Below are 23,589 nucleotides of genomic sequence, written 5' to 3' on the forward strand. Positions count from 1 at the left end.
AATATTTGGGACCTTTAATTTTTCTATTAGTTTATTCTTTTGGATATTGTAGGGAGAGTAAAGTTTATGCATATTTGCAAGGGAAAAGAGGTAACTTTGTTATTTGATGGAATTTGAAATCACATGTGGGACCTCTGTTGGTGTGTTGGATGAAATTTTAGGATGCTGTGAAATTGAAGCATTAAGATGGTATCATGTTGTTCCCTCATGTTAATTCATCAGATATTTGGGAAATGATTTGTGCATAAAGCTCATTATTGGAACAGGAGATATGTAAGGGTCAAATGCCATATTTTTATAAAATTTCTAGGTTTGAAAGGCTTTGAAGAATTCTTTCCCATGCGTATCCCCATTGTCTGCTTTGTGTTTCAAGATGAAGTCATGAGGTTTCACAACCCTGCTTGGCATTGTATTCAAGTCCCTCTATCCAAAAGTCTTCCTTTATGATTCATCTATATAAATGTCTTTTCAGCAAATTAAGAGCCCATGGTCTAGTAGAGAGAATACTGGACACAGAATTGGAGACCTAGGTTCATTTCCTCACTCTGACATTTTGTAGTTCAATGACCCAAGACAAGAAACATAACTACTCTGTCAAATGGGGATAATCTTCTATGGTATTTGACAGAACTCGTAATATTCTTGTGCATATTGGGCTTTTCAAACCTTCCATTACTATTGAAAGGTGAACTATTATTACTTTGTTGAAGAATGCTATTGTAGAGGTTATCTTTGATTCCTACACTTAATGTATTTCTATACCTTAAATCACAAATAAGTCCTTTGTTTTTGTTTTTTTTGTGTGTGTGTGTATGTGTGTTTTCTAGAGCATCAGAGCATCAGGACTGATCCTATTGGAAACAATTCTTTTTGGGTCTCTGCTACTATACTTTCCGGTGAGTTGCATGATTCTTTTAAATTAATTGATCATTTCACTTAGCATCAGAAGCACATAGTATTAAAATGCTGATGATAAAAGATGCTGGTTTTAAACATGCAAATGCTACATGTGGGTACTCCTTCTTATATATTAGACTGCAAGGAAAGCTCCCCCCAAATCAATGAATCCTGTGGATCCGCTTCTACTCCAAACTGTAACTCACAAACTCCTCCAGCAATGGCTTTAATTTTTTCTAGTCATCCTGAGGATACAATGAATTAAAAGCAAAATGTATTTTATGAAATGGTAAAGTAAGAAAGGTTAAAATATAATGTTTCCCAAATAAATATGCCATCAAGAGGAAAGTGAACTCACATGGAGCTCTCATATGAATGATGCACACATATATACTCAGAGATCATTAGGTGGCCCATGTGTGTGAGGCAGCTCACATCTTGGCCACTGAGGGACCACTGATATCTTCCAGTGTGGTCATTAGGCCACTTCTCCCTGGGCCTATTTCCTACTACATTTGGCGTCTTGCCTGGGAACTTTGCCTGTGGTGGTTGCCAGACAGAGTCAGTTAGTCTTAGGTGATCATCTCTCTGTTTTCTATGTGGCATCCCCGTTGGCATGTTGCTCTATATGACTCCATTGGTCTGATGATGATAACTAATGACATGGTCTCAGCTGAGTATTGCTCTAGAGGTTTCTTGGTGGTTGGTGTCTGCTGGTCTTTGTGGGTTTTGCCAGGTATCATTTCAGCCTAGTAGGTTTGGACTCATCTCTCCAAGACCACAGTATCTGTCAGTGATTGGACCTTTGTCCTGATAAGAATAGGCTGGTAACTCTTCAGTTGTAACCAGTTGGGTTTCTTTTCTAGGTGGAAATTAGCATCTTCTTATAGATAACTACATAAGTCAGGATTAGACATTCCTAAACTCATTTAAATAAATTTGAAAAAAAAAAGATAAACTAAGAAGAAAAGAACATTGTTTCTACTCACCTAAGCTACATTCCTGACCTGATTGTGCATATCTATAAACAATAAAGCCACCATGGTTTGGTACTGTATCTTGGCTAGACTTCAAATAGCATTATTTTTCTAACAGATATTTTAACTATATATATCTCAGATCAGAGGTTACAAACCTGTGACCCATGAGCTGCCTGCAGCCCACAATACTTTTAAGTAAAACCTGAATCAGATTAAAATGTAATTCCTATCTAATTTTAAGGTATTGCTATATTAATAGAAATAGATAAATAGGTAGATTTCTAAGTCAGTATGTGGCTCACAGAGATATTTATGTTTGGTTTAGTGGTCCTATTTCTATCCAGACAACTGGTCTAGGTATTAATTATTCCCCAAATACTTCATATAATGTCGTTACCTAGCAAAGTCGCATATATTATTGCAGTGATTTTAATTTATTTAATTATATGCCAGTTTCAACCAAATTGATGATCGTTTTAGGGCAGTAAGTAGGGAAAGAGAGCTGTTGGCTTTAATCACCTAGAAAGTCTACATTCAAGTTCTTCCTTTGACATATTAGTTCTGACCTTGGGCAAGTCAGAAAATGGGGGCTAATAATACCTGTGGTACCTACCTATGGTAATTTTGGCTCCTAATACATATGCCAACCTACAAAATAGTTTCTTTGCATGGAGATTTTTTTAGTGCTAATACCTTATGTGAATCTCAATTGAGATGAAATAAGTCAAGTTCTTTACATACCTTAAAGTACTCTAGAAAGGTCACTTACCACTACCACTGTTACTTTTGGCTAAAACTATGATTTCTTCTGCATAAGGAGCTCCTGGTAAAGACCACAGTATGGTCTTCTAATAATACCTTTAGAATTTACTACAACAATGAGACATTAAGTGATATATCTATGGTCACACAGCCACTGCTTTCAGAATCTGGATCCCAGATCTTGAATCTCAAGTCTTCCTTACAATGAGGCTGAGTCTATTTACTATGCTTTTCTCTGTTTCCTTACTGCTATTGTTATTATCATTGTAATTTTCATTCTAAGTTTTTTTTTCAAATTTGGGATACACACCCATCAGTTTGTGAGAACATAAGAACCGCACGTTACATGGAAAGAAGTACAGGTTCTGGATTAAATGATATAATTAGGATTAAATTGTAGAGTTTATGTTTTCTTCCCTGTGTGATTCAAAACAATTCACTTAATCTCTCTGAATGAAATGAAGGTTTCTGAATAGCGGGGTGAACGGAAGCTCTTTGGTGCTTCTCAAGATGGCCAGAAATTGGACAGCAAGGTGAAATGGGGGATGAAGGGAATGGGCATGTTCATACTGGTACAAGTAGAGAATCTGGTTTTCTGAAAAGTTCTTATGTTCCAACTTTTAAAAACTTTTAAAAAATGAAATGTAACTGAGGAATCTGGTTGCCTATGTCGATTTCACTCAATTGTGAAATGTGAAATTTTGACATGCAAAACAGCTACTAAGTTCCTGGAGAAGGTCAGCATATGTGTTTTGGAGTCAAAATTTCTTCAAAGTAATACAGGCATATAGTTTTACTTTTGCTATTCTTATTACTGTAGGGCTATAGATTTAAAACTAGAACTGATGTGATCTAGGCTGACCCCTTCATTTCATTCAGAGTTTAAGTGAATTATTTTGAGTCACACAGGGAAGAAAGGCAGAAGCAGGGCTTGAACTCAGGTGCTCTGACTTAAAATCCACTTCTTTTTCCATGAGGTCACACTATTGTTGCTGATATCATTACCATCAGTCGTCAGGATTATTTTAATTCTCACTTTCTATGCAATGGAGTTCTTGCATTAGATAGAAACTGATCTGGAACAAGTTGCTGTCCTATCGCTGTTCTTTGAATGAATGTTGAAAAGATTTTCTTCTCATCCTTGCCATTGTCATTATCACTGCTGATTTTGTTCCCTATCTGTGGACACATTAAACATGCCCTAAATTCCATGGCCAGTACATATTTTCAAGAGCATCATAAGGAGTTGCTCATTTATTACGAATTATGCCTTACAGCAACTAAACAGTAAAGGATTCTGGCTTTATTTTACCTGGTTTAGTTTCCATTTGGTATCTTAGTGAAATGGTTGTGCCCTATAAGGTTGATTTAAAGTGAAACATTATCTGATTTACAGAAAGGCAAAAGCCAATAGTTGGTTATCCATCCTTTGGCCCTGAAAAGACAAATTGACTCAGGCTCTGAATTTTTCTACTTGAGGTCTGGAACCTGTGAGGACAGGAAAAAAAAGCTTCACTTAAGGAAAAAAAGGACACTTGAAAGAATTTGAAGTTGCAGAAATATTGAAGTTCATACTTATGATCAGAGATCCTTAAGAATTAGATCCATGTTTTGGGGCTGGGGGCTAGGTGGCTAAATCAATGACTACAAAAAAAAAAAGAGCATCACACTGAAGGAAGGGAAAGAAAGCTTGCAGAAATCATGAGAACAGCACTTTACCTCAATAATTTTTAATGTGACCAAGAGAAACAAAATGATGAGTAATTGAATATTTACCAAACAAATCTTGCCAACAAGAACATTAAGATATTTCAGAGTATTGATTTTTTATCGAACCTACTGCCTACTGTTTCGTAATAACTTAGGTCTCTTCTCTGTTTCTTTAAGTTATTGCCAGGTAATCCTCAGGCTTACATCTCTGCTTCTCTTCGATGACCTCCCAAAGAACTAAACCTATTAGGAACTTTTAGTGAATAGATGAAAAAAGAGTCTTAATTCATACTATTTACTTGAATAGGATAACATTTAAAATTTTCTATTTGGTAAAGAATCTGCCACCTGTTCTTTTTACAGGACTGAGAATGGTGTTTAATTTTTAAAGTTTTATTGTATTTAAAAATATAAAAGACATTCCTTTCTCTACATTTTGCACCCCTGTTCTCTAGAATGTTTCAGGGTTAGCACAAAATTCAATCAAAAGGTCAGATGTGGGCACTGCTAAGGTTTCTTCTAAGTATTAAATTCTACAGGGCTGAAACAAAAATGAGAAACTGGTTCCATGAATACAGACTCAGCATAGAAGCTCAGTACTGGATAAAGAAACAAGGAACAGGACCCTAAGGGGGTGCTGACCATATGTACTATGTATGGTAAGAAAATTGGAGTATTGCTGCCATTTTTTAAGACCACTGTTCACCTCAGGATGGAGCTTGCAGAATTGAGTGGAGGTGTCAAACTTTAGTTCAGGCTAGTGATAGAAGAATTTCTGACTCCACCTTATTACCACTGTTGAATTAAGCTGTGATGTTAATTACAGCCTTGGCACTATCTGGTTAGTTTTTGCTCTGTCTTTTAAAAATAATTCCAGTTTGAGATATCAGTGTTAGCTTCATTATTTACTGAGCAGTTTATTCACTTACCTGATACAGATCTTCCCCTTCTGATAACAGTTTTTGATGTGGATATTTTTATCTTCCCCTTTGCCCTCTGTAAAAATTCTGATTGAATCCATCGTACTCCGTCTTACATAAGACTTTTGGAAATGCTAGTCATGGCCCATTGGTTTTTGTGTGCCATAGGACTGTACTGGGAGCATGTAATTAACCAATTACTAAAATGCCTCTGTGTGTTGATGAGTCTTATGCCATTGGTATCTATCAACAAATCCCTGAATATTTTTATGTCATTATGACACATCCTCAACTCAGCTGTCTACTCTTTGTATAACCCAGTGTGTAATGGATGCCATCAGAGAAATATAGGATGGGGATAGATCCTGGATCTATGATTTTATTGGTACAGGGAATTCCTGAATGAGAAAGCTCCTTCTACTGTGCAGGTTGGAACCTTCTCTGCAAGTCATAGTCTTAGAGACTTACCCAGAGAGGTGAGCAGTTTAGTTAACTGTCTGAGGTCACATAGCCAGTAAGTCTCAAAGTGGAACTTGAATTCAGGCAGAATAAAAGAACATGTCTCATTTACTTAGTAAAGATAAAAGCTAACTTTTGGGGAGACAATGAGATTTATTTAATTCCATGTAATCATAAGGTCAAGAGAGTAAGTGAAAAGTCTATCATGTATTGGAGAGAGCTGCCACTGCAGATTTAGGAGAATACAAGGACAAGAGTCATATGGGATGAACAGATATAGATGGTTTGTGATCCATCAGAATTTGGGAGTCACCTTGTATGAGTCATTTCGTTCCTTTCATCCTTAGTTTGTTTCATTTTGTTTGTTTCAGACACTGAGTCTGCCCCTCTCACTCAGGCTGGGAGGGCACAAGCCACTCTCAGGTCAATGTCATGCTGATCAACAGAGCTCTGATCTGTTCTCTTCTTACCTAAGCCAGTTAGTCCATCCTAAAGCAGCCTGGTGACATCTGTTTCAAGGACTCACCGCCCTGGTGTCAAAATGAATGTGGAGATCTGATCAGCTTTAGCCCTACTGAAGCTCAGAATTCCTGAGTTCAAGTCATTCACCAGCCTTAAACCATTCTGGGATCAGGAATTATGTGCATGCACAAGCACAGCCGGCTATTGTGATTGGGGAATAAACACTTAGTAAACCAGGCACTGTGCTAAGTGTTTTACAAATATTCTCTCCAAGTCTTGGATTTGTTATTTCTAAGAAGAGAGAATTGGGCTCACTGATCTAGGTAACACCATTCTCCTATCTCATAGGCTCACCACCTAGAAGTCAACCTGGATTCCTCACCATTCCCCAGCCCACCTCGTCAAGCTGTTGACAAGGCCTGTCAATTTCCCATTTGCAGCATCTATCAAAAATCTCCTTTTTTCCTCCACAATGCCACCGCTCTGGTGCAGGCGCTTATCAATTCACACCTGCATTATTGCAATAGCTTGACATTTCATCTATACACCTTGAAGGCAGGAGCCGCCTTTTGCCTCTTTTTGTTTAGCACAGTGCCTGGTATGTAATAAGCACTTAATATGTGTTTACTGAATTGAATTATAAGTTCTCTCCCAGCATTAAATAATCTAAATTACCTTCTGTTACCCAAAGCTTGGTTTTTTTGTTTTACTATGTCTTCTGTTCTTCTCTATCCCTACTGTGCCCTGATATCCTAGGAATAATAAACAGATATATCCCCCTTCTTATATCAGACATGCCAGTAAGGTAATTAAAGTGTGGATATTCAGCATCCATGAAATCCTTCTCTAATGCTTCATCATGGCAAGAGTTTGGGAAGCCAGTGCTAGCGCAACATAAGCATTGGCAGATCTTACCAAGCTTACCAAGCTACAAAAGTATGGTGGTATCGTTGATGTGTCATTGGACAAGTCCTTAATAGCTCTGTTGCCATAAGACACTGTGCTATGTAAAAATGAGGTTGATGAACACCGTTAGGTGCCTGGAAAGAAACAATTTCTGCCTTCTATATGCCAGGCACAATGTTTGCTCTGCCTGTCTCCTAAAAAGCAGCCTAAGTAACTAAGTGTGGTCCCCAGATGATTGTTTATTCTTTTCTCTTTCTGTTTTTGTCAAAGCAATTCATTTACTCCTTGCTAAGATGTGGAGAGGTTGGGGCCTGCATCTGCACCAGTCTTACCAGTGACACCATTTCTTTGTTTTTATTTTCTCTCTCTCTCTCTGTCTTCCTTCTTTCCTTCCTTCCTTCCTTCCTTCCTTCCTTCCTTCCTTCCTTCCTTCCTTCCTTCCTTCCTTCCTTCCTTCCTTCCTTCCTTCCTTCTTTCTTCCCTATCAATTTTGAATTATTATAATGATAGCAACTAACCTTTATATAGCACTTTAAATTTTACAAAGCACTTTAACTATGTATCTCATTTATTCCTCACAACAACACTGTGAAGCAGGTGCTATTATTAGCCTCATTTTACAGGTGAGGAAACTGAGACTGAGAGATAAATGATTGCTTAAGGTCACAAAGCTTGTGTCTGATTGAACTCAGATCCTCTGTCACCAGAGCCAACATTGTTCACTGTACCATATGGGAACGATTCTAATAGGCCTCCTTAGAAGCCTGGAAAGGGGAAGGAGTCATTCAATCAATGAATCTGCCAACACTAATTAAGTACCTTCTATGCACAAGGCACTGTGCTAGGCACTGGGGATACAAAGGTCAATGCAGTGATCGCTCTCTTCAAGGAGTTATGTTTTATTGGGTGAGAAAATATGTACATGTATTTATGTATATATATATATACATATATACACACATATATATGTGTGTGTATACACACATGTATATACACATAAGTACATATACACAGCACATATATGATATACATAAATCTACATAATATATAGCTATATATTATGATATAATTAGATATGTGTATATATAATTATATGTATATATATGTATGTATACACACATACACACATATATCACAAAATGAATATGTTAGTTGGAGGTGTCAAAACCCTAGCAAATGGGTTGATCAGGAAAGACTTGATGTAGAAGCTAGTGCTTGAGTTCATTTTTGAAGGAAGCTCTGAATTTTAAGTAGTGCCAGAGAAGAGGGAATGCCTTCTAGTCAGGGAATGAGGAGACCAGTGCAAAGACACAGAGACTGGAGCCAGAATGTTCCATGTGAAGAAGGCCTATGTGGCCATATTGTAAAGTTCAGTAGAGGAGAATAATTTAGAATAAGACTGAAGAGGCAGATTAGATCTTGGTTGTGTAGGGCTTTATATTTCAAATAGAGGAGTTTGTATTTGCTCCTAGAGATAATGAGATACTGGAGTCTACTGAATACTTCTTTTTCTTGTTCTTCTTGGTCTGGGTCTTGTCCTGTAGTCACCAGGCCTTCAGTCTGGTGATAACTTCAGTCCCTTAGTCTTCTCTTGCACTTCTGCTGAGTTCAGGCCATACATATAGAGCCATACAAGGCTGTGCTGCCAAATGTTTGCATAACTTCTTGCTCAGGAGTCAGCAAACTGAAGATAGAATCTAACCTGGCACCTGTTTTTCTGCAACTTGAGAGGGAGGAAATTTTCCAAGATATAGTTTGCTGACTCCTATTCTAGAGAATCATAAGATTTTGGAGCAGGAAGAGAGCTCAGCGATTCTTGAGCCCCATTTCAATGATGAATGAGCTTAGGACCAGTTACATAAAGTAATTTTGCCCAAAGTCTTACAGAGCCAGGTCTAGAGCTAAGCCCTAAACTAGTACTCTGAAGGGGGGGTGGTATGAGAGGCAAGAAAATGTTCTTCAGGGTTTCACTGGGTGATTAACCCCGTGTCAATTTCAAGTGCATCTCTGTTAAACATTGGCTAGCACACCCTTGTGTTGCTTTCTGTGCAGGAGTGCAGGACAAGGCTCAGGGAATGAAGTCATCGCCAGACCGTAGGCCTGGTGACTAGGAGCTAATAGTCATAAAATAACAACAACAGCAGTGACTGGTACTTCCAATGAACTTAAAGGCTTGTAAAGTGCTTTACATCCATTATCTTGCTTGAGTCTTATATGGGGAAATGTTGAGAAAGGAGACAATTAGGAAAGACTTCATTTTGTAGGTCTGTTCCAGTATGACTTATACCGGTGTTGTCTGGGTAAATTATATTGGGAATTACAATTTGTATTAAAAAAAAAATCACTGAGTAAATTGGAACAGTTTTCATGGCAAGAGTGTTTCCTGGTGATAGTGTTCTCTGGGAAGTTTAGAGGCTATATACTGTTCTGTGGATATTGTTATTCATTAAGCTATTCCTTTTTTCATTCTACATATTATTGCTCACTGAGGCAAGAAGTTAGTTAGTTTTAAAAATAATTTAATACTGCTTATGATTTTGTAACAATGCTTGCATTGAAGGGTCTGAATGAGAGATTATCTCCATTTGTGCAGATGAGGACAAGCATGGCTAAATTTAACTTTCTTATAATTGTGCCTTGGAAAATTGAAGCATTTAAAAACATTTTCTTAGGGAATTTCAAAGGAAAGTCATGGTTTGATTGTCATGTATAATTCTGAAAAAGTGATTCATATTTTTATCTCGTAAGAATTTGTTGGTATTTCTTAAAAGAAACAGAAATGCATATTTTTTTCAATACTCTTTTTCCTTAGCCTTCATGACAGTAAAGAAACATTTTTGGGGGTGAAAAATGTAGAGTCAATAACTTTCTGGTTGTTAAGATGCCCAGAATCTTATGTCTTCTTTCACTGTACCGATCAGATGCACTATTTTTCATTCATTCAGTCAAACTAATCATAGCTCCCTCACTCCACTGCTTAGTTGACTTTTGCCTAGAAGGTATTGGCAGAGGGGTGGGGAACCTGTAGCCTTGAGACCACATGTGGCCTTCTAGGTCCTCAAGTGATGTTCTTTGACCAAGTCCCAACTTCATGGAACAAATCCCCTGAATAAAAGGATTTGTTCTGTAAAACTTGGACTCAGTCAAACGGCTGTGCTTGAAGACTTAGAGGGCCACATGTGGCCTTGGGCCACAGATTTCCCATCCCCACACCACAGTATTGGGTGTGGCAGTATACATGTCAACTAGATGCAGACCTCATTAGGGTAAATGTGTGTGTGTGTGCATGCGTGCGCACATGCACGCACACATACATGTGCATGTATGGCATTGATGACCTAGCTAAAACTAGCAGCTGTACTCAAGGCTTAATTTTTGAGTTGAGTACTTTGGTTGTATTTGTGTTGAGTGCTTGAGTTTAAAAGCAACCCCTACCTCTTCATTCCCATTCCACTCCTTTTGTTTATTACCCTGAGTCTCACAAGTAAGGTGCTCTGTGAAAATTAATTATTAATTAATAAATAACCTTAGAAGTCACCTAGCCCAATCATCCCATTTTAGGAAAGAGACAATTGAAATAAAACAAACAAACAAACAAAAACCTGTTAGTAAACGGGCAAAGGACTTGCCCAGGATCATCATCCACCTAATTAGTGTTTTGAGACTAGAGCCCAGGTATCATGAATTCCAGTCTGATTTTCTTTCTACTATTCACTGGTTCACAATTTTTTTTGGCATTAGGACCCCTACGCACTCTTAAAAATTGTTATTATTTTTCAAAATGTATTTATTTATTTTTAGTTTTCAGCATTCATTTCCACAAGATTTTGAGTTTCAAATTTTCTCCCCATCTCTCCCCTCCCCCACCCCAAGACACCTGTGCATTCTGATGGCCCCTTCCCCCAGTCTGCCTTCTCTTCTATCACACCCCTCCCTTCCCTTATCCTCATCTTCTCTCTGTTCTTGTAGGGCAAGATAGATTTCTATACTCCATTACCTGTATTTCTTATTTCCCAGTTGCATGCAAAAACAGTTCTCAACATTCATTTCTAAATCTTTGAGTTCCAACTTCTCTCCCTTCCTCCCTCCCCACCCATTCCCACTGAGAGGGCAAGCAATTCAATATAGGCTATACATGTGTAGTTATGCAAAAAACTTCCATAATAGTCATGTTGTGAAAGACTAACTATATTTCCCTCCATCCTGTCCTGTCTCCCATTTATTCTATTCTCTCTTTTGTCCTTGTCCCTCCCCAAAAGTGTTTACTTCTAATTACTCCCTTCTCTCATTTACCCTCCCTTCTATCATTCCTCTGCAGCCCACTTATCCCCTTCTTCCTTCCTTTCCTGTGGCATAAGATAGACTATCACACCAAATTGAGTGTGTCTATTGTTCCCTCTTTAAGTCAAGTGTGATAAGAGTAAGCTTAACTTTTTCCCTCTCCCCTTCCCCCTTTTCTCTTCCACTGAAAAAGCCCCTTCTTGCCTCTTTTATGAGAGATAATCTGTCCCACTCCACTTCTCCCTCTTCTCTCCCAATACACTCCTCTCTCTCACCTCTTAATTTTATTTTTTTAGATACCATCCCTTTCTTTTCAACTCACCCTGTACCCTTTGTCCACATGCATACAATCTCTCTAACTACCCAAACACTGAGATAAGGGTCAAGAGTTACAAATATTATCTTTCCATGTAGGAATGTAAACAATTCAACTCCAGTAAATCCCCCATGATCTCTCCTTCCCTCCAACCCCCTCATGTTTCTCTTGATTCCTATATTTGAAAGTCAAATTTTCTATTCAGCTCTGGTCTCCCCATCAAGAATACTTGAAAGTCCTCTACTCCAATGGATGATCATTTTTTTTCCCCTGAAGTACTACACCCAGCCTTGCTGGGTAGGTGATTCTTGGCTTCAATCCTAGTTCCTTTGACTTCTGGAACATCATATTCCAAGACCTTCAATCCCTCCATGTAGAAGCTGCTAAATCCTGTGCCACCCTGATTGTATTTCCACAACACTAGAATTGTTTCTCTCTGGCCACCTGTAACACCCCTTCCTTGACCTGGGGACTCCTGAATCTGGCCACAACATTCCCAGGAGTTCCTCCCCTCAGATCTCTTTCAGGAGGCAATCAATGGATTTCCCCAACATTCATTTCACCCTTTGGCTCCAAAATATCAGGGCAGCCTTCTCCAACAATTTCATGAAAGATGATGTCTAGGCTCTTTTTTTCATCATGGCTTTTAGGTAGCCCCATAACCTTTAAATTGTCTCTCCTGGATCCATTCTCCAGGACAGTTGCTCCTCCAATGAGATACCCCACATTGTTCCCAAACTTTTCATTCCTTTGGTTTTGCCCTACAATTTCTTGGTTTCCCATAAAGTCACCAGCTTCCATCTGCTTCACTCCAATTTCTAAAGAACCATTTTCTTCAGTGAGCCCCTGAACCTCCCCCTCCATCTGGCCAACTCTGCTTCCTAAAGCTTTTCCCTTCTTATTGGCTCCCTGGACCTACCCTGCCACTTGGGTCAGTCTATTCTTAAAGGTGTTATTTTCTTCAACATTTTTTTTGGGTCTCTTTTAGCAAGTTGTTGACTTGCTTTTCATGATTTTCCTGTATTGCTCCCACCTCTCTTCCCAATTTTTCCTCCACCTCACTTACTTGATTTTCAAAATCTTTTTTGAGCTCTTCCATGGCCTGAGGCCATTGCAAATTTATTTTGGAGGTTTTGGATGAAGAAGCCTTGACTTTGATGTCTTCCTCTAATGGTATGCTTTGTTCTTCCTCATCTGAAAGGATAGAGGAAAATACTTGTTCACCAAGAAAGTAACCTTCTATAGTCTTATTTCCCCCCCCCCTTTTTTTTTGGCATTTTACCAGCCAGTTATTTGACTTTTGAGTCCTTTGTCAAGTGGAAGGTATACTCTAGGGATCTGTAAGCGTTCAGTGCCTCCAAGGTGGCACAATCAAGGGAGAGGAGGTTACTCCTCTCCTGGCTTTTGCTCTGGTCTGGGACCAACCACAAACTTTTCTGCCCAGGATCTGTGAGTGGGGTTCCTTCTCCAGAGCCTCCACCAACTCCACCATGCTATTGCTCCTCCTCATCCCAGGATCTCCCCTCAGGGCTGAGATTCAGATCAGCTGCTTGATTCCTCCAGGGTCTTTAGGCTAAGGGCTCCAAAAATGGACACTGCAGCCACCTGGGACCAGAGCTAGGGCAGGACCCTGCTCCCTTCTCACCCAGATGAAAGAGCCTTCTCACTGACCTTTGAAGCTGTCTCTGGTGTTTGTGAGTTGAGGAATCTGGTAACTGTAGCTACTACGTGGACTTGCTCCAGTCTTGTCCATGCTGTGTTGCTTGGCCAAGGCTGAGCTGTGCTCTGTGGGCTGTATTCTGCTCTGAGCCCAGTGTGAGGGCTGTGCTCCATGGGCTGTGCTCTGCTCTGAGCCTAGTGTGATTGACCTTTCCTGTCAGCCTTCCAGATTGCCTTGGGCTAGAAATCTCTTTCATTCTGTCATTCTGTGGCTTCTACTGCTCTAGATTTTGTTTACAGTAATTTTTACAGGTATTTTATGGGCTTTGGGGGGACAGCTACTGCAGGTCTATCCTTCTACTCTGCTGTCTTGACTCTGCCCCCCACTTTTAAAAATTATTGAGGACATCCAAAGAACTTTTGTTCATGTAGATTATATTTATCAAAATTTCATTATTAGAAGTTAAATTTAGAAATTAAAATTAGAAATTATTATATTAGAAATTATTTAGAAATTAGAATTTAAATTGTAGAAATTAAAATATCTTAGTATTATTATGAAAATAATTTTTCCTTCATGCAAGGGTCTTGGATACCCCTGGAGCACCACTTTGAGAACTACTACACTATACCAGGTTGTCTTCATGGGTAGATGTGCTAAGAGGAAAATCCAGCCAATCTGGGTCCCTTGACACTTCAATTAGGAAGGGAGGATTGGAGAGTCCCACCAGCTGGGACCATCAGACAATGGCTGGCTCTGGGTTTCTTTTACTAGCTCAATTAAAGAGTCAGGACTGTGGATTCAAATATGCTCAACATAGAGAAGGGAATTCCTTCGAAAAAGAATTTCTTTCCTGAAAATATACTTGATTATTAGCACTTTAAGATTACAAACAAAGCACAACAAACAGTTAAAAACAGTAAGAAGTATAACTAAAAGATTAATGATAATCATATTGTTTAAATAGAACTAAAGCCTCTTACTGAACAGGATGGAAGACAGTACACTAAGGTTCTTTCCAGGGCTAAATCTCATGCCCCTGCAACCAAAGATCCATATTTTAAAGGTATAGTTTAATGATTTAAAAGACTTTGTTTTCAGGCAAATGATTTTTTTCTATCTATACTAACAAATTATCACCTAAAACTTCAAAAAAGGACAACCAAAATGAATTATAAATGTTACAGGAAGGAGTTGTTTGGCTCATTGATTATTAATTTGTTTATCCACTGTTCAACTATTTATTTAATTATATAAGATTTATGAACCACCAACTGCCTGAAGGGTTTCAGATGGCTTATAAAATTAAAAATAGTGCAAAATAAGACATAACAATTCCAAAATAGAGAGTAGAGACACATATTTCAATGGATGGTTCTTGGGCTGACGTTTTATAAAGGCTAAGGATGTAACATAAAATCACACGCTTGCTGACTATTGAGAGGCATTATTTTTGGAGCAATGTTTGCAGTCAGAGGATTTAGGCTCCTACCCTGACTTTACTCTTACCTATTTTACTACTTTCTCCCTCACCACCGCTAGCAACAACTGTGGACCGATTGCCACTAACCATCTGAAAGGGCCAAGAACCCTGGCAGTGGCAGCACCCCTCTAGGCCAGAGGTTGTACTTACAGTTCAGTCCTCACGATCATTACCCAGGAAGGTGGTTCTTGTGTAGATGGGGCCAGTCATCTCCACCAGCTGCTCACCCATTACCATAGATAGGACAGGCTAGCCAGCCCAGCTAAAGCAACAAGTCAGCCTCAGGGAGAGGCAGGAGACAGCATATGGGCAGAAAGTTAAATCTCTACTGTCACCTCAGCCACTATCTTCCCTGATATTCTGATAGGGACAGACCAGCATACTGAACCCAAGAGCCTTGGGATTAACAATGCCCTTGTCTGTCATCCTGGGAAATAACTTCTGTGGAGATACAGCTTGGCATCTGTTCTTGCAGATGCTACAGCTGGCTACATTGAATGCCTAGAAAGCAAAATTCTTGTCTTCAAAATCCTTGGCACTGGCCAAATGATTCAGCCTAAAACACATATCATTTTGCCAGTTGATTTGACATTAAAGAAGTATTAACATCAGCTTTGCCTCTGCACCTGTAGGACCATGGGAATTGTCCATTTGCCTTAAGAGTTGAAACCTTCCATGTGTGTTGTCTCCTCCATTACAATGTAAGCTCTTCAGGGAAGCGACTGTCTTCTGTTTGTATTCCTAACACTCAGCACTTTGCACATAGTAAGAACTTAATCAGTGCTCTCTTCATTCAGATTATTTAATCTCTGTGTTTTTTTTCTATTTGCTCATATATAAAATGAGGGGATTGGACTAGTTTATCTTTCAGTTTCCATCTAGCCCTGACATGTATGAAATTGTGATCCTAGTTATTTGGCTTGCCTGCAGGAATTTGGCTAATGTGGCCTGCTATGGCATGGGTAAATCTTGCTTCTAAACTTTTGTGGATATTGACTGAAGTTCCTAATCCTGGTATTAAGCTAGTTGTGGCATAGCACTGACTCTTTCTCTACCCCCTCCCCCCCGCCCACTATAGCCACCCAAAGCAGACTTTTACTACGTGCCAAGTACTGTTCCAAGGGGTAGAGTTGTATATAAAAGTCAACCAGATAGTCCTGCCTTCACAGAGCTTTTTCTAATGGGGGATGGGGGTGGAGGGTGGGGAAGAAAACACATAGTGGAGTTCTAGAAAGGGAGAAATGGAAAGAGATTGTAGGAAGTTGCTTGATAGTCTGGTTACTTGACTAAATAAGATCAAAAGCTCATATAGGCTTCCCAGGTCTGTGTCCTTGAACACTCAAAGTTCTTGAACATTTATGCCCCCATGTTTTAGCTCAATCACTGACTTTTTTTGCGTAAGACCTTTAGGAATATTGAGGAGAGGACAACAAGTAAGAAATGAGAAGTGGAATAATAAATAAATTGGAAAAATCAACTATTCACATTGCAATGAATTTAAAAATTGAAACGATGAACTATTTATATAGCAAACAGTTAAAGGAAAAGTACATTTGTCTGACTGTGTTTTAAGATTGACATAGTTTTGAAAAAAAAAATCTGAACCTGTGATCCCATTGGTATAGGGAAATGCAGGTCAGGAAAACCCCCTTCATTGCTGATCAGCACCTTTTCTTCAATTATGATCTTAGAGTATTGCCTGTCACAGGTGACACTTGAACCCAAGTCATGCTGAATCTGAGTCGAACTCTCTGTACACCTCCCTAAGCTTTCCTCCTTTCTTTCTTACAGTAGAGACTGATTTGTAAAATGTAATGTTTTAATTCACTGTATTGATTTTGAAGAAGGAATTGATGGTAACTGTTGCCTTTAAGTTTTCTTCACAGAATAGGTAATCCTAATCCAAAGAGGGTAAAAAACACACCCAGATAATGGTTAGGAAATATACCCTTGAACCATCTTATTTTTTTAGGAAAGGAAAGGAATATGTATTTGTGTATAGAGCCTACTATGTGATAAGCACCTTGCTAAGTACTTTTTACAAATATTATCTGAGACAAACAGGGGTTAAGTGACTTGCCCAGGATCATGTTGCTAGTAAGTGTGTGGAGCTGAATTTCAATTCAGGTATTCCTTACTTCAGGACCAGAAATCTCTCTAAAGCATCACTGACTGCCTATAATTTAAAGGACAAGTTCAGTGGGACAGAGTGACAGCTGGGATATCACCCCATGAGAGGAAGACTCAGGCATTTACCCTCCATGGGCAGAGACCTAGAATACCAGGAGGCTGTTGCTTCAGAGGCTGCCTGATGAGGGGCCACAGGAGAGAGAGAGAGGGAGAAGGTGAGGTAGTATAGAAGCCTATCTAGGATGCTACTCAAGGAAGTGTGAGGAAGGGAGACATCTGGTAGCTTCTTATTTTAATAAATTTTTCCACTAACTAAATGCTAAACCATTGTTCTAAACTCAGTTGTTTCTAAGCAACTGATGACCACCAAGTGCTGAATTTAGGTCCACTGGAAAAAAGCCTGAATCAACTGTCCAGCTACAGAGATTGCCCTAGCCCTTGCATGAAGGGCCCCTGATTTGAATGAGGAAAGTTATGGGGTCTCACTTCATATTGAAAAGCGACACCAAGTTCTTGGCTCCAACATACTTCAAGTACTTTGGGCAAAAGCCCTGTTGTTGGAGACAGCAGACCTGGGTTCAAATCTTACCTTTGATCCTTCTTACATAGACCCAGGGCTAATGACTTAAGCTCCCTGTACCTCAGTTTACTTCTAGTAAAATGAAGGAGTTAGATTATACAGCCCCTGAACTTCCTCCTATTTCTGCATCTATGATCTTATGGTTGTTTTCACATATTAGAAAACTATTGTGCCACATGCTACCAAATGATTAGTTATAGATTGTGAGACTTGTATCCTTTATTTTTAGACTTTATTTTAAAAGCTTTATTGACCATTATATTTTAAATCAAACATAGGAGATATGTCTTTCTCTCATGAGAGAACATTATCCCCAAGGGATGTCATTTAAAATTCATTATTTTGGTCATGGCATAGGCAATTACCACTCTAAAGATAGAGAATTATGCTGGAGGAATATTCATTAAAAATCACTAATTTAAAAAATCATTTCCAAGTGGAATTTAGATTAAATGACCAAGTGACCCAGAATATTGCCTAAAAATTTATTTTGTTTTGTTACTGTTCAGTTGGGAAATGCAGTGTAATCTAAAGGAAGAAAGAGGTAAGTGACATCATGCTGTCTTATCTCTAAGTGCATTATAGAAAGACTATTCACTCTTTATGGAGTTTCATTTTAAATTTGCCATGAACAAAAAATGAAGAGACTGACTAGTAAATTAGAAAATACAAGAAATTCTAGATGTTACATTGGTGCTGTATCTCCCACTGTGCCAAGGAATACCCTGGAGAAGCAAAACACCGATAACTGTTCTTTCAGAGTGAGATTTGTTGATGGATTTCAAAGTTAGTAGGGACCTTTAAAAGTCATGCTATCAAAAATATTTCCCCCCATCTGAGGTGAACTCTTTTGGTGTTTGCTAGATAGCCACACCAGCTGGCATTCTGGTTTCCTGTTCTTTCTTTAATAACAATGTCCAATACACTAAAGACAAAAATTAATAAATTCACAAAGGGGAAGGGGAGGGTTTTCTTAAAAATTAAAATAAATAAGTTCTTATTCCATGCCTATTTTTCCCCAAAGATAAAAGGCACCCAAATCATAAAGTTAGTATTACAAATAATTTACATTTGTATAAGGTTTTGCTTTTAAAAAAAAAGATCTTCACATTTTTTTTCTTCATTTGATTCTCAACACTGGGTTGTCTCCATTGTTATTAACATTTTACAGTTGTAGTTTAGGAGAAGTTAATGACTTGGCCATGATTGCACAGCAAGCAAATCTTTGGGTCAAAATATATAGAATTTGAAGGAACTAAGAAATCTTCTAGTCCAGATATTCTTGACTGAGACAGGTAAACTTAAAAATATTTTGTTATCTGTATTTCAACGTGATTGGTTTTCTTTATACTCCTCCGTATTTTATTTTATGCCTCTAAAAGTTTTGTTCTGAAAAGGAGTACCAGAGAATGAATGTGCGTTCTTTACCCCATGACTCAAGAAAGGTTCAGAATCCCTGGGCTAACCGTTCTCCAGTTCTAATGTTTCATGATTCTAGTACATCTAAGGCACTAAGGAAGATGACAAAGAAAGATCATTGTAATGAGAAAAATGAGAAAAAAACAATGCATGAAACTACTTGGTAACATTGATGGGCCACTGTTGTTTCAGCAGTCATTCAGGGAGTCTTACACTCTATCTCATCCTTTTCTAAGTTCTATTTTTGTGTATGTTTTATAGCTATTTATAGCAAAGTACCACATGTATATGACATAACTAAATATACATCTATCTGGGGTTTATGCTCAAAAATTTTTGCTGATAGACGTGTCTCATGATAAAAATTTTGGAGACTAATACTCTATACTACATTCCTCCATGGCATTAGTAGTCTGGGGAAAAAACATGAATACTGGGTTAGCATTGATTGGTCTTTTGGTTAGGAAGAAGATTGTCTGTGGCAACCTAAAGTTAAGTGCAGAGCCTTGTGGACACGCATCCTTAGCAGATGGAAGAGTGATAATGATTTGACTACAGATAATGTTAAGGATAAATCAGATTGATTATCAGATAACCAGAAGAAAGGAGTATCAAAGAAACCAGGGTTAAAGAGAAGAGTCTAGAGAGGATTCCTAAGGTTTTGGGAGGGGGGTGTAGTCCATATTTTTTAGGGCTGAGAGTAAGACATCAAGGCACCTAGAAAGAAATGTTTGAGTCATTTAAGAATATGAAAATACAGTGATGAGTGTTAGTGTCCAAAAGTAAGTTCAGGATAGAGACATTCCAGAGAAATAGTTTCCAGCACAAACTGCTGAGAAGTTCTCAAAGAGGATTTTGAAGTATGTATAAATGATTGCAAATATTCTAAAGGGGAAATAAGATGGCATTGTTTTGACACGGCAAATCATATGTTCAGTTTCAAGGGCTACAGAATGTACTGTCTCTAATAGACTACATTTTGAAAAAAACATGGATCCATTCTTTGTGGACAAAATGAGCAAAAAAAAAAGAGAAAGATATGGAAACAATACTTCTGTAGAGCTAAAAACAGATCAAGAGCCAGCTGCAAAGATGATCAGAAGAACAGCATTTGAACCTGAAGCCAAGATTAGAAGGGTCAAAACCAAATTTTGAGAAGGAACAAAAAGAATTCCCAGAATGCATCAAATAATCCATGAAAATGTATCCGCAGAATTGTTCATTTTAGTTTATCTTGCACAGTGCATGAATTATTATTGGGAATGGATAACTTACCACAATATATCAATCTTTGTGAGAAAAAAATGGCAACTATATCCTGTGATGTGGACAATATTGAGAATATCAGAAGTACTGTATTCCAATATTTTTTTTACCTATTATCTGAATGGAGGTACATTTCTTATATACTTTTCTATTACCGAGTATCTCAAAACAGCATTTAATATAAAGGATCTTCTCCTGTTTGTATGAACTTATGTAAACCTGAATTATTCATGTGCATTTGTTCCATCTTCATCTCTACCTCTCTCTCCCTCAGCCAACTCAGCAAAAAAAAAAAAAAAATAAAGATATGGGGGAAGGCAAGTGACATTTTAATTCAAACCTCACTACTAATAAAAGCAGAGTTTTTATTCATTCTTTATATTAGACAAAAGGGATTTAATTTTTTTCTTTTCATGGTTGGAGTAATCCTCTGTTCATCTTTTGCAGTGATAGAAATATGAAAAAAAATAATGTGTTGTAATGCTTACTAGCACTTATGGCTCACTGCTATCTTTGCATAGTCATCCAGGGGTTCTTTACCTGGGTGTGAATTGTTTTTTTTTTTTTAATGTTTTGATTATTGTACTTCAGTATAATTGATTTAAAAAAATAATCCTATGTATTTTATCTCATGCATTTGAGAACATTCTGAGAAGGATTCCACAGGCTCTACCAGACAGCCAAAGGGATCCACAACACACAAAAAAGGTGGAGAACTCCTACCTGCTAAAGAGTCTAAATGCTGACAGGTTATAGTTAGGAAGCATTTTGGTAATATTTTTGTGCTTTGTGTGGAAAGACATTCATAGAGATGGTGATAATGTCCTTGTGTGGGAGCCCTTGTAATAGATCAATCAATCAACAAACATTTATTAAGTTCCTACTCTGTGCCACAGGAGGCATTTTGTCTTCATAAAACTCCTGGGAGATAGGTGTTGTTATTATCTTCATTTTACAGAACAGTGGACAGAGAAATAGTCTCAAAACCAAGAAGACTTAGGTTCAAATCCTGTATATGACATAGAATGGTTGTGTGCTCCTGGACAAGTCACTTAATTTCTCTAAAGTACCTGTCTGCCCTAATAAAAGTTCCATACTGGAAGTTCCCTATGAATGGATGAATGAATGAATGAATGAATGAATTATGTTGTTGTGTTTGGCCTTCATTCTCGAAGAGGACCATGGCATCAAGATGATGACATGACTTGTAGTTGACTTTGATTTGAGTGAGGGAAGGCTGCGCAAGGTCACCAATCTCACTTTCTTCTCCTGAGCCATCTGGATTCAATGGCATGATATTCACCAAGATGACTAGAAATGGCCCAGGAGGCAATATGAGACCCTGACCCTTTTAGGCTTAGGTCTTATCACAATCTTACTTTGAGTAAGATACACCCATTCAATGAATGAATGAATGAATGAATTACTAAAAATATCATTAAACACTGACTGTATGAGAACTCTTGGGTAAGCACCCAAAGCATGGAGCTTCCCTGGGTCCTCCAGATACAGCTGGGCTGCAATTGCCTCAACTGCCTCAACTGCTTCTCTAAGCCCAGTCGCCTGTAGCCATATCCAAAGCTCATTGTGTTCTTCTACATTCCTGGCTATATTTCCTTCTAGCTATTTGGGATAAGTTTCTGTAGACAGCAGAAATCTTCTGTTCTTTGAGCACTCAAAAGAAGAGATTTGGTTACAAAAGATTCGCCTTCACAGAATTATTTCCAAGTTCATGGGCCAGGCTGGTGATTTCACAGACTATAATGGAATTGATGGCAAGTCCGCCTTTGGGAGAGGAGAACTAAATCCTGAAGCACACTGGTCCTGGCATCTTGTCCATGCCAAATTCTGGGCTCAGAACAAATAACTCTCAGTTTTTTAAATATGTTGCCAAGACTGGTTGGTATTGCAAGTATATGATATTTGGCATAAACATTGTCAAAGCTAAGAGTGCTTTAGCTCCTGGCATGGCCAAGTGTCAAGACCAGTAAAAAGATCGCCATTGTTGATTGTGGATGGCTCGGTCAAGTTGATTTTGTTTTGTCTTTTTGTCTTTGTCAACCTCCAGAATTCTAAGAAAGACAAACAGAATTAGACTGTATTTGTATTTATTTCTCTTAAAGTGGGTGGGCATGCATATGAATGCATGGGAGCTATAGTCAGGAACTAAGCACAAAAAAGGGTTAATTGAAAGAGATATATACCCAGAGAGTAAAGAAGTGTTCTCTCCTCCCTTCTCACAACGCTCCCCCATTCAAGATGCCTGTGCCGTCTTTGGTCAGCCAAGATTATAGTTCCCAATAAGCAAGGAAATACCCCTGACTTCAGAATGTTTGTTTTTTTGTTAGCCAAAATTATAGTTTCTGTAGAAGAAGAGAGTGCCCCTAGGATATCTGGTTTCTGTTTGCCACAAACAAGGGAATATCATAAAATAAGAGAGTGTCATAACAAGAGGGGATCATAAAACAGAAAGATAAGAAAAATGCCATTGGCCAAGATGGTGTTGGGTTCAAGGCACCTGGTCTTTCTGAGTTATAAATGGAAGAATGCTCCTCATCAGCTTAATCAAGTTGTGGGGTTGCTGACACAGAAGGAGGATTTTCAGGTTCACTCAGAAAGCATAGCAAAGGATTATTGATAAAGGCTCAATCATCCTGTCCAATTGGCTAGTCCAGGATTTTAGCCCTCTTTGGGTGATGAGGGGCTCAAGTGAACTTAACAGTCTAAGTCAAAAACAATTCCTATGTAGTTAGGGAGAGCACCCCTTCATACTTTCATCTCCATCTGTTTCATGCCCTGTAATCCTTCTGCTCTCAGTTTCTGCAGTTCTCTTTGGGTATCACTTCTATTCTTCTTCCACAAGTCTGGCTATACTGCAGAGTTAAGGTTGTATTTATACAATAAAAACCTAATTCCAAACAACCCCACCAAATAGAAAAAAATATACTTCCTGCTTTCAAGGAGCTCACACTCTGGGGAAGACAATGCTCATAAAAACCATTCAGCCACAGAGCAGATAGACAGTATCAAGGTAAAATAGTTCTTGGGTGTGATGCAAAACAAGCAAGATGTGCCAGATACTCTACTAGGTACATGGTTATAAAGTTCACTGAGCTTTAGGGGAGACTCTGTGACATGCAAAATCATCATAGTGACAATAATAATAGCTAACATTTGATAGCGGTTGAAGGTTTGCAAAGTGCTTCCCAAAATGCTTTATTATCTCATTTTATCATCAAAACAACCCTGAGAGGCAGGTGCTATTATCATCATCACCATTTTGCAGATGGGAAAACTGAAACAACAGTTGAGTGACTTACCCAACAGAGCTAGTAAGTTTTTTCAACCTGGGTCTTCC

The 23,589-nt window shown here is 38.4% G+C and overlaps 1 protein-coding gene across 1 annotated transcript in view; it reads left to right on the forward strand.

Moving 5' to 3' along the window:
* GPR158 (G protein-coupled receptor 158) overlaps positions 1–23,589 on the forward strand; it is a 396,975-nt gene that overhangs the window by 232,425 nt on the left and 140,961 nt on the right. The window contains exon 5 of the mRNA XM_072651757.1: positions 828–896. Coding sequence (XP_072507858.1) covers positions 828–896 — 69 coding nt within the window. The remainder of the gene's footprint in view (positions 1–827; positions 897–23,589) is intronic.

Source organism: Notamacropus eugenii, chromosome 3, assembly GCF_028372415.1.
Source record: "Notamacropus eugenii isolate mMacEug1 chromosome 3, mMacEug1.pri_v2, whole genome shotgun sequence".
In the NCBI taxonomy this organism is placed as follows: Eukaryota; Metazoa; Chordata; class Mammalia; order Diprotodontia; family Macropodidae; genus Notamacropus; species Notamacropus eugenii.